The sequence below is a fragment of the Dryobates pubescens genome, chromosome 3 (genome assembly GCF_014839835.1).
Source record: "Dryobates pubescens isolate bDryPub1 chromosome 3, bDryPub1.pri, whole genome shotgun sequence".
Lineage (NCBI taxonomy): Eukaryota > Metazoa > Chordata > Aves > Piciformes > Picidae > Dryobates > Dryobates pubescens.
The window spans coordinates 35,282,792-35,295,008 of record NC_071614.1 but is presented as its reverse complement, the minus strand read 5'-3'; the positions used below and the strand labels follow the sequence as shown (position 1 = coordinate 35,295,008).

Here is a 12,217-nt window from a genome sequence, read left to right as displayed (position 1 = left end):
ACAGGCCCTGGTTCTCCTGGGGGACTTTAAACACCCTGATATTTGTTGGAAAGACTACACAGCTGGGCACACACAGTCCAGGAGGTTTCTGCTGAGCACTGATGATAACTTTTTGACGCAGGCAGTGGAGGAGCCAACAAGGAGTGGTGTGCTGCTAGACCTTGTACTAACAAACATTCTGTAACAGTGCAAGAAACTGCCAAGCGTTTTAACTTATCTTCTTCAAATGAATATGGGTGGTTTACAATTGATTTAATTATCTGCAGAGAACCTTGGAAAGAACAGAGGGTATTTTCTCTTCTACCATCAGGATAGCTTTGATCAGTTGCTGGATTCTGCCCACAGACTTTTGACAGACATGAAAAATTGTAAATTTTTTTATTCAAGATGAAAAGGGTTTCCAGAAATGAAAGAACTAATGACTTTTCCCAGTTTTGTTCCACTACAGAGTTGATGCCCATGACCTAAACCTACGTTTCAGGCTTATTGCTGCATGCCTGGACAGTTTCAGAAATTGCACATATACAACACTTGCAACATTTCCATAAAAAGCACAAATAAAAATTTATCAGAAGAAAATGTAAGTATGGTATAAGATGTATTAGAAGTGGGGAGGGAGTATGTTAAGTGGTAGTCATATGTGCCCCACATTGGGTACAAAACTCCATTCCCTTGTTCTCGAGGAAAGATTGTCAATGTAAGTTTGATAATAGAATAGAATGTGGCTCATCTTGCCCAGCTAATTAGCAGTTCTATAGACCTCACTGCTCAGTTTACAAGAGCAACATGTCACACATACACAAACCTCTTTTCATCAGCCTGCACAATGGGAAGTTAAACTGAATGTATGTATACAACAGAACTGAACTACCCTTGGCCCAGCAGGAATATCAGTAGAGGGCTCTGATGTGCAGGCGAACTACACTGAAACTGTGCAGGATCTTCATGTACAAGGTAATAAAGTTTTAATAGGTAAAAAGTAGTCATAGATCAAAAGCAGGTATCTAGTGCTTAGAAATTTAGAGTTACTGCATCAGGCTCTGTCCTTCAGATCCTTCCCCTAGAAACTGTATTTTTTGGGCTGTATGTCTGAGGATAGCTCTGGTTTGTATGGTAGTACAAAAGGTAACAAAATCAAACACAAATAATCCAAGACTGCCAAATGTCTTACATTTCACTGCTACCCTATTTACTAAAAGGCATGACCATCAGCTATTAGGCTTATCACTGTGAATACTAGCAGACAGGCACCTTGTATCTTCAGCATCTTTGCATATGGAACATTTGTCTGAGCAGTTTTACACCATAGATTTCCTCATATTCTGGCAAAAAAAACCTAGCAAAGCATCAACAACTGGCAATGAGGGAAAAGTATTCACAGTGTTGAGAATTTCAGCTGTGCTGAAGCTGAGGAGATTGATGAGCTCCCAAGTGGAGAACTCATTCATCAAGTATCAGATGAGTGTAGTCACTGCATTTCAAGGTCAAGCAGCATCTTATTTCTCAACCCATAGCTAACACCAGAATTAAACAGGAAGAAAAATAACATTGAGTTTGGCAGATGTGAGACCTTAAATAGGAACTACACCAGGTTTGTGTGATGGGTTACTACCTCTAAATCTCATATATGTAGTTTTAAATGCAAACAAAATGCCTTTGCAGGAGGCAGATGAAGAGGATCCTTGATAACCCATATCAAGTATAAAGAATTTATCCTCCAAGAAAAGTAAACATGTTTGCAAGCTGCAACTTTCATTCATGATAAAGCGTGACACAACCACATAAAAATACAGTTTATTTGATTAAAACAGATTCTCCAGTTACACCAAAAATGTTATTCTTGAATTAGGAAACAAATTAAAGTGCAGTTTAAAGTCACAATGCTGACATTTCAGAAAAGTTACTGATGAACTGAAGAGAAATGCCTCTCTCCTTTTTATTAAAGCCCACTTGTTTCATTTGCCTGAAGCAATATTCAAAACAATGAAGGCCTGATTTCAAGGTAATCATACAAAAAACCCTAATCAGGAAGACATCATGCTTGTTGTCATTTCACTTGCTTCAAATTACCTGTAAGATCTCAAGAAGAATGAATTAAAAAAATAGATTAGTAATAAAGTGTTAGAAAAGACACCTGCCTACAGTATTTTGTACGAGAGGAGATGAGATACTGCCATGAAACTCCTTTTGAAGACCTTTTCACCACGTGTCTGCAGTATAATTGTAGAAGTGCCATCTGGTAGCTCTCCCAACAGCTGCTGTTGTAGCTGGCCAGGCATGTTAATTCGCCTTTATGTCATAGTACATGCGGAGAACTCTCCTCACAGTCTCCACATATTTATCATCAGGAACAGGTTTTCTCTGGCTCCCTGGCTCTAGAAACTTCTTGATTGTAGGGATGCTGCTTATCCTTTTTTTAAAAGCCTAAAAGGGAAACAGTAAGTACAAAGTGTTTAAAGAACAGAAAGTAGCACATGAAAAAACTATTTTAGTGATTTGTGAAACACCCTTTGAAAAGTTGTGTGTGGAGGCAATACAGGAAATATAATTTTAGCCATGGATGAATTTTACTCCCCCTCACTCTAAACCTTTATATTTTTAAACAGTAATAAACCAGCCCTCTGTTGGGTATTGATATGGGATGAAAGTCCCCATCCCTGGAGGTGTTCAGGAGGGGATTGGATGTGGCACTTGGTGCCATGGTTTAGTCATGAGGTCTGTGGTGCCAGGTTGGACTCAATGATCTTTGAGGTCTCTACCAACTTCGGTGGTACTGTGAGACTGTGAAATGGAAACAGCTATCTGTGGTTTCAAACCTGTGTTTTACTCAAATCACTTCTCATGATACAGAAAACATCTCCTGCTTTAAGAAGTAAAAAACAATAAGAGTGAATTTCTTCAGTTCTGTGCAGGGATTATGCCAGAAATTAATAGATTCTTCACATAAAATGTATGATAAGGTTCTTCTTAAAGCAAGAAAGGCAAAAAGAGTGACAAATGCTCTTTTGTGGAATTATCAATGCACCAACAGACTTTGAAATATTCTTTATCACATTCCAGCCACATAAGTGTCTTGTTAATGTAAGGTACCTGTAACTGAGGAAAGCCTGAGAGCACATCTGACTTCTTTTCTTCTACCATTAAAATGGCTTCAAGAAGATGAATGTCCGCCCAGCTAAAATTGTTGCCAACCAGAAAATTCTGCCCATGGTCTTTCAAAACCTAGAAGTGTCATAAATGAAAATATTTAGATGTGGGTAGTCAGCTGGAGTTGATGTTTCCAAAACACACAGACACACCTTCTTTGACAGTACTCCCTGCCTCTTGTTTTCTTTTTACCCTTCTTTCCCATGCAGCTAGGGATACTTCTAGTGAAGGGATGTCAGACCAGTGCCTGCAGTAACTCATCATTTTACAGGATACTCATGAGCAGTCCTCACAGTGGCAATTTAGAATCTCAGGGTTTGTCTTACCTATCCTTCCTTCCTATAGCCCTAGGTAACACTATGTACTGGGCTACAGGGTTAGATACCTCCTCAGTGTTCACTCCTTTCCAGCCTAATAAATCTTGAATTTTTTCAATGGCAAAATAGAGAATATAAAAGAGAGTTGATCAGCCTAAAGCACTGGAACTAAATGAAATGACAGCCATCTATCTACAGGACAGCTGATATTTAAGTGGGAAAATGTATTCCCTTTAGTCTTTAAAACAGAAAATTAGTTATTTCTGACAGAGTATTCTGTTTATGTATATTAATTTCCACTGAGACCATCTCTTGGGTCACATCTCTCCAAGGATCAGTTAGAGAAACACCAAGATTCCAGTATGGGTTAAGCAGAAGACCACTCACACTAGAAGACAGCAGTGACAGCTGTGTATTGCTGTGGTTAGAAAAACCATGTAGATGTATTTGAAATATTAAATAAGGGTGACTGTTAGCTATTCTAAGATTACATTGCTTTTGCAATGCAAGTTATGCATTTTCATGTTTCCTAAAATTAGGAAGCAGCTATTTTAACTGTACAATATAGCGATGTTTTCACATTCATTGGATTGTAACAGTTTTGAGCCAAAGGGAATAGTTGGACCCTTCAGTCTGAATGTTGATGCCCATTAGATCCTATTTAGGAGTTTCTGCATTTTACCCACCCCAGCTTGTCTCATACTGCTCTGACCTCTCTCTCATTTCTCCAACCTGCAGACCAAGTATGATGTCCTCATTTATAGCACTGCACCAAGGTCTTCCTGTTTCGTCTGCTTCTGGTAAAAATATTCAGTGTTCCCATTGTTATCCTTTGAGAACAATGTTAGGAAACAGTCCTCCTACATACCTTTTCATATACTGGGAAGTACCTGCTTGTTGCCCTTTGAACTATAACAGCAAGTTGTTTCTCTTTATCTTCAGCCGATAAAAATGGGAAGACCAAAATGAGCATCATAAGATCATCAGTTCCTCCAACATACATATCAATCCTTAAAACCAAAGCAAACAAAAACCTTAAATAAGAAAGCACCTTCATAAGCAGGGTTTTCTTAGGTTTATGCTGTGATAGTAAAAGTTTAATTCCCCCCTGCCCAAATGAAAATTATTTTTGCAGTTAAAAAAAAAGAGTCACAGGAGTTTCACTCATAGTTGTGGTGGTGTTGGTATTCACCTCCCTGTGCACGATCAAACAGGATTGTACAGAGTTAGCAAGAGTTTAACTTTAGTGTTACAAATTGCTGCAGATTCACTAAAGGAAAACACAGCACCACAAAAAGTAATGCCCAGCTGCCTTAGCCTTCTGGATATATCCCACCTTCAAGGTTTCATCCACAGTTCAAGTGGTGACAAACAGATTAATAATGGGGTTGGAAACCTGAACTATACCAGGTTCCACACCTAGCTGATGATCAGTACAGCAGTCCTTCAAGTAGTCCCTTTTTCCCCATTTTCCCAGAGCTCTGACAGCAGGTTTGGTACTGTAGACATAATCAAATTCAAATTTTCCTCATGAAGATGAGTAAAATACTCTAACAGTATTCTAACCAACCACCATATAAGAGACTTGAATTCCTGCTCTGTAATAAGACTAACTGCAGTTTTTGTTGTCAGTCAACAGTTTCCTTTGTAAGGATTAACCACATTATGTGCAATAAGAAGCTATCAGATATTCCTGCAAGGCTTACTGTATGTCAGCTTCTCTCCTGCAGCTATCCAGTCTAAAAATGTACCTCTACACTGTAAAGACCAGCTATCCATAGTACTTAAATCTGGACCTAATTGAAGCATGGATGCTTCCTTCCCCCTAGTACAAAAAAATCAAATCAACAAATAAATTTCCTTTATGTTTGCTCTAAGACAGCAGGAACAGACTCCAGCCTAGATCTAAAACTCAGAAGAGAATGCTGTTTGAAAGAAGAGATATGCAAGGAATGAAAACTACAGGCAGGAAATGAACATTTATTAACAAAGCAGCTATGACTGAGGCTCCTGTCCATTCTTTTTGTTACTTCCCTGAACCTGTCTCAGGTAATTCTTTAAACCATTTGCACTGCTTCATGACAGATTACTGTAAAGTATCAATTAAAGTCAGATGCTTTACTAGTTACTTGACCTTTACTTCTCCTTCTTTTGAAAACCAGTAGGAAATGGAAATTTGAAGACTATGTATTTGGATAGGCCAATCACATTTTTTTCCTCCACAGACATCATTGTTCAGCCTGGAGAAGAAAAAGCTCAGAGGAGGCCTTATGGCAGCTTTCCAAGGGTATTGGAAAGCTGGGAAGGGCTTGTTTACAAAGGCATGTAGCATTAGGACAAGGGGCAATGGTTTTAAATTGGAGAAGGGTAGATTTTGATTGGACATTAATAAGTTCCTTACTGTGAGGGTTGCCCAGGAAGGTGGTGGAAGCCCCACCTGCAGAGACGTTCAAGGTCAGTCTTTATGGGGCTCTGAGTTGGGGATGTCCCTGCAGGGGGACTGGACTAGATGACTTCTAGACGTCACTTCCAACCCAGTGCATTCTATGATCAAGACTTGGATTTAACTTCACACAAACCCACCAACTCCTAATACCAAACCTATGTACTTTTTACAGTGCTGTGGAACACCACACAATCAGAGAGGACATCAAGGATTGAGCTCATTTTGCAATTGAAAGTCAAAAACTAACCATTTCTTTCCAGGAAGTTTTCTGTTTACAGAAGTAGTTCAACACTCACATGTCAGTCACCTCTTTGAATACCTGCATCAAGCTGTAGTAAAGCACAATAAAACCCTGTTGTAGCTTAAGGATTAACCACAGAGATACAAGTCCTCTGGGACTTTCCAGCCCCTATTTTTATGTAAAAATAATTTAATTAGGACAAATCAATTGGCTTGCATTTAGCTGTGGCCAGTCAGACTCACTACAAGTTGGGTGTCACTGAGGCACACAGGTGATTCTCTGAGTGTGCAAGCATGCAATTAATTCTAGATGTATCTAAGCTACTATAACAAATTTAAGAAGAGTAATACTGTCACAGTACAGGGCTCTCTCCTTTAGGTCCTTTCCATAGAGGTTGTACTTTGCTGCTAGGTAGCTGAGAATGGCTTTGGTCTGCACCATCTTCATCCCATCAATTTCCACCATGGGCACTTGCTGAAACATCAGGGATCCACCTAAGGGGAAAGTCACACATTGTTCTACTGGATAGTAACACTGCACCCATTTTTAAGAAAGACAGAAAGGAGGACCCTGGGCACTACTGACCTGTCAGCCTCACCTCTATGCCTGAGATGATCATGGAACACATCCTCCTAGAAGCTATGCTAAGGCACATGGAACACAGGAAATTTATTCCAGATAGCCAGGATGGCTTTATCAGGGGCAAGTTCAGCCTGACCATCCCAGTGGCTTTCTACAGTGGAGTGACTACATCAGTGAACACAGGAAGAGCTATGGATGTTGTCTATGTGGACTTCTGTAAGGTCTTTGACCTGGTCCCCCACAACACCCTTCACTCTAAATTGGAGAGAGATGAATCTGATGGACGGAATGTTTGATATATAATTAACTGGTTGGATGGCTGCATCCAAAGGGCAGCAGTCAATGACTCAATGTCCAGATGAAGATGAGCGACAAGTGGTGTCCCTCAGGGGTCCACAGTGGGACAAGTACTGTTTCATATCTTCATCAATGACATAGTGAAATGAAGTGCCCCCTCAGAAAGTTTGCAGATGGCCCCAAGCTGAGTGGTGCAATTGCTGTGCTAGACAGTCAGGAAGTCAGACAAATTAAACTGCTGAGCACAATTATTGTGGATTAACATCCTTGCTGTAAAAAAATTCACTGAAGCTGCAGTCAGGATGGTGTACAGCACCTTTTATGCTAAAATTGAAATACAGTGGAAATAATCACACTAAACATATCAACTGAGTAAAAAGTGTCTAATTCTAAATACATGAAAAAAATTGTATTCAAATATTTAAACACCGTTGAAGCAAATGTCAGACTTTCACCTCTCTCTCTTATAACCAGTATCTTAAGGTAAATAAGGACATTCAATAAGTTTTAGTACATGTTTTTTCAAGTAGCTGAAGCCCAGGGTAAGTTTATGAGACTAGGTGGGACAGAGAAATTGAAAACACAACAACCCAGAGGCCTGGGAAACTCTCCAGATGGAAACACATTCAATTGCACCTGTCCACATAGGGGAAAACAAAAATATTCAATCTCTGCAACTGTTCTCAGTTCTGTTTTATTCCTCTTGTCAAAGTCTTTTCTTCACATGCCTTCTCTGAGACTAAGGAAAGTCTGGTCACACTTTCCTTGAGGTTTCATGTGGACTCACCCTGCAGAAGCTTCTCATATTGCTCTCGAGTTTCCAAGAAAACTTCTTCAAACTAACAAAAAAGAATGAGAAGAGAAAGTGAGTGTCTTTGCACATTTCTGGAACAGATAAGCTTTTAAAGCACCATAAAATGACAAGAACATACATCATGGGTCCTTCAGTTTCAGATATGCCTCTAAGGGAGAGCATACCAAGGGCAGAAGGACTGGCAAAATCTCTGTCATATTTGTCAAATGCTGCTAAAGGCAACCCTAGCAGAAAAACAGGCAATAAAAACTGGAGTGAGGACAGTTTATTTGATACTGAGCTGGCAATTTAATGTGGAACAGTCAACAGCACAGGCTAGGCCATCCTTAGAATGCTTTCTGGACTATGGAAAAAAAGCTGTGCTGTGGGGTATTTTCATTTGGGAGCTGGTCAAGAATGAATTCTTAGAAAGTTAAACCAAAACTTTTATAAAATAATGTAAAAATACTATGCCCAGCAGCAAGTTTGGTATAGAGACATGCTTAGGACACCTAGCGACAATTTATTCACTAGATGAGAAAAAAATACCAGATTGGCTGTGGTCAGAGTGCTGTAGATATATTCAGTATGGTTGAGGTTGACTGGTCCAATCACTGCTACTTACAGAGAAATTCAGTTCAAGATTAAAGACACCAAAGCAGGAGGTCTACAATTTTGCATGTGCCATACATGTCTATAGTCAGTGTAGACCATGGAGACTAGGAAACAATTGAGCTTACAAGTCCCTAGATGCCTAGCAATGGGCTCTCAAGTCAATCAGTTCCTCAATCTCTCTCAGAACATCTGTGTAACTTATGCTAATAATTAAGACTTGGTGTATTAGGGAAATCCCAGAAGATTCAGCATACTAATACAGTGTCAGTGTTGAACCACTGTAACTGTGATCACAGAGCCTGATATTCAGAACCCAGGTTTCTGCTGATGAAAAGCTGGGAAAAGAATATCCCAAAGAAAAATGTAATAATTAGTACCTGTCAGCAGGGGGTGTGGGGGGTTGTTAATTAAAAAGAAAGAAAGAGAGGGAAAGAATTAAAACACAGGAACAAATGATACAAGAAGCAGCCACTTGGGTCTTCTATAAGGTTTTCAGATGAAGACTGGTGGTCTTTTTGAAAAATGGGTAACCACATGAAGTGTAACAGCCTACCATAAAAAGAGGACACTCAGAGAAGCTACTAGTCCTTTCTGTCCTCAAACTGACTCACCAAGGTATCAGGGTAAATAGCAAATGAATAAGTAAATTATAATCCATTTTAAAAATTAAATATTTAAAGTGGTGTTTTTCTCCTTGGTTTATCCAAGTATTTTTCTTCCTGCTCTGAGATTTCTAATTTCCATACACATAGGGGTAGGTTTGTTCACTTCACCCTGTTAAGCCTCCACTAAATGATGCAAATAAGACCAAACATATTTTGAGCTATAGCTTATTGTGGAGGATACAGCCAGTGGAGTGAAAAATAAAACTGGTGGGTGAGCATCCAACTGAAAACAAAAAGGCTAGAGAAGGTAAATTCAGCACTGTTTTGTTTGGCACAGATAGTAGTTGTTATGCCATGAACACATCTATCGTTCAGTTCAACAGCTCCTGGGTCAGTAACTGAATGCTTAATTAAGCATTATGAAGTCTGGCATTAAGCAAGAAACTGGTTTACAGTGTCACTGCTCAGAATACATGCAACTGAAGCCAAACTTTTGTGTGCCTGAAGAGTTTTCAATTATGCTGAATAGCCAAAGCTCTTTTCTTACTTCATCTTGGGATGCCTTTTTCTGTTGTTAATAACTTGTGGTCTACCTCAAAGCAGCTTAAAGTTAAAAACATTAAAACAAACCTCAACCCCAGCTGCAGCTAACAACCAGCGAATTGACTCCATCCTGCCTCTTCCATTAAAGTAGTAAAGTTTGGGTTTTCCAGCCATGACTTCAGACTTCCTGTTACCTAAAACAGCTGTAAAAGATACTAAGTTAATAATGACACAACCCAATGGCAGCTGGCTGACAGGTCACTCACATGAAAATGTAAGTTCATTTTTGACAAAACATTTCAATAAAGTTTCAGTCTAAACTGATTTGGTTTTATGCTGTACAGGTGAGTCAGTGTTTCATAGTCTTGTTTCCCTGAAATTCATGAAAAGCAAGCATCAAGTTGCTAAGTTGGAGATAACTGAAAAAAAGTAAGTCACGACTAAGGAAATCCTTAAAACATTTCAGAAGATGTAAGTTTTAGCACCAGAGTTACTCAATCACCACTGAAAGCCAAGTTTCAGTCAAAGGGGAGAAGAGGCACTAGGCCTTTTTTTTTTTTCCAAATCTGTCAGTCCTTATATTAAAGAATGCCCAAAGTATCTAAACATCAATTCTATGCATACTTAAGCGCAGTATGGGAATATATTTTCAAGGCCTCTCATTTTTCTTTTTAGCTGTGGTGATCCAGGGTAAGCAAGTGATCTGGAATTGGTGGAAACATCAAAAGAATAACCATTTTCTTCTGTAAAACCCAAATTAAAATACAAAGATTCAGACTTCTACACTACTTCTGCTTCTACGAGTCATATTTCTCTCTATTAATAAGCCCTGTTGCAAAGGAAAGCGTTCTGAACCATCATGGTGATAAAATACACCATGCTTTGCAACCAGCAATTTAGTTCTTGACTAGCTTAACAAACCAACCTATTGTTATTTTTTTAATAGACTTGTGCTTAGGTCTCAGCAGGAACTACATTCTACTGAACAGCTATAAGCCAAAGGAGCATCAAATTTCATCATACTGGCATTTTATGCACAGTACTCTGCAACAGCAGCTCCTTGCTGCAGCTAAGAGCTGTTTTCCCTCTGTAGGAAGATTTCTTGTCACTCCAGTCCACGATCCAAAGAATTCTGGAAAAGAGGCTGTTGGCACACAAACAATAACCTCTAGTTCCCAATGTTTCAAGAGCTGTTTCGTAAGAGGAGGGCAGAAAATGAACCTTTGAAAGCCCTTAACCACATAAAAGGCAAGCTATCTGCTTGTTAGCCAATAGGCATGAAAACAGAACACAAATTACAAGACTGCATCTACCACGAGAATTCAAATCAAGCCAGGCTATTCAGCCCTTCATGCCTCTCCTTAGGGGCCTCCATCTCTTCATAGGAACTAAACTATCGCTGAGTTGTATCTGTAGTGCTAACAGAAGAAAAAGAAGCCAAAACCAATTTTTAACTTGAAGGTCAGAAAATTAAAGCAGCATAAAGGACACTTTTTCTTCAGTGCATCTTCCTAAGATATGCTTCCAGCAGGCTAAGTGATGTCACAGGAGATAAGCAAGCCACTGTTGCTAAGCACACATCAGTGAAGCAAAGGCAAATGGAAGGTAAAGACAGGATGGATGCTTGTCTTGTAAAACAAGCTTTAGACTGAGCCTGACATACAATATTTGAAGAGAAAGCCCAACTTGTGAACTGAGAAAAGAGCACCCTAGAGATTGGCAAAGATCTTCTCCCCTCCCCACTGTTATCAGCAGAAGGAAAAACAGCAATTTGCAATAAGGAGCTGCAGTTGCAGGAAGGTTGTTGGCCATTCCCCTCAGCCTCGTATCTTAAGCACAAAAGGGACTTTAGGAAAAAGAGATCTGAATTTACTCTCTTATTGTGATTTATGAAGGCCACCTGGACTAACAGGGAGAAAAAGGGAACATCAGTATCTGTGCAAAAAGTCATCATTCCCATGCTGGCCACATACACCAGAACGCTGGTGGAGAAGGACTACCAGACCACCTGTGCTCAGCATGTCTTGCAGATCCAGGACTTCAGGACCCAATGCTCGCTGCTTGCATTCTGCAACTTTCAGCTCAACAGCAACTGCTCTTTCCTACTCTGCATCATGTAACAACCAACCTGGAAGGGAAGCCCCCTGCTCAGTGTCTGACAGCAAGTAGCCTCCTGGGCAACAAGTTCTTCACAAACTGACCATGAGGAGTGGTTTACGTTATCAAATAGGAACAGCTGGCCGTGGGGATAAGTCTTGAAGGCAGAGCGGCACAGAGCAAGCCCTTACCTAAGAAATGAGAAATGCTGGAGTGCACGCTTCTTGTAGAAGCGTTCCTTAAGCCCAGGGTGACCAGCCTGCGCCCAGGGAAGTCATCTGATCAGACGCCCGAATGCTGGCACTGTCCCCCATACCGCGAGAGCCAAGCAAGCCAAAAGACAGCGGAATGATGATGGGAAGAGAAAAATCACAGAAACTCACGCTAGCCACACGAATTAGGTGGGGAAGTGGAGCAGAAATCACAACAAACAGAACCCAGCCGTAAGCCCACTTAGCCCACTCCGGCTGCAGCCGCCGCGGCCCGTCCCAGCCACAGCGCTATGCAGGCGGCAGCCACCAATGGGAAGCCGCC

General features: G+C 40.3%; 1 protein-coding gene across 1 annotated transcript; it reads right to left on the bottom strand.

The window, feature by feature from the left end:
* Positions 1 to 1,533: 1,533 nt before the first annotated feature.
* LOC104303534 (glutathione S-transferase 3) lies at positions 1,534 to 12,149 on the bottom strand. Its single transcript, XM_009904168.2, has 7 exons — positions 12,067 to 12,149; positions 9,674 to 9,789; positions 7,818 to 7,869; positions 6,513 to 6,645; positions 4,333 to 4,474; positions 3,091 to 3,222; positions 1,534 to 2,424 (listed from the first exon to the last, which is right to left on the bottom strand). Exons 2-7 carry the CDS (start codon positions 9,758 to 9,760, stop codon positions 2,281 to 2,283), a joined length of 690 nt encoding a protein of 229 aa, XP_009902470.2. The 5' UTR covers positions 9,761 to 9,789; positions 12,067 to 12,149; the 3' UTR covers positions 1,534 to 2,280.
* Positions 12,150 to 12,217: the final 68 nt, after the last annotated feature.

Bases quoted from the DNA above. Each gene is read 5' to 3' on its own strand.
- LOC104303534 (XM_009904168.2), bottom strand. From the start codon at position 9,760: ATGGCTGGAAAACCCAAACTTTACTACTTTAATGGAAGAGGCAGGATG. The intron at 7,870-9,673 runs GTTTGTTTTAAT...CTTTTTTGTTAG, and splicing joins TAGCTGCAGCTGGGGTTGAG to TTTGAAGAAGTTTTCTTGGA. The intron at 4,475-6,512 runs GTACTGTGACAG...TTTGGTTTTAAG, and splicing joins GACCTAAAGGAGAGAGCCCT to GATTGATATGTATGTTGGAG.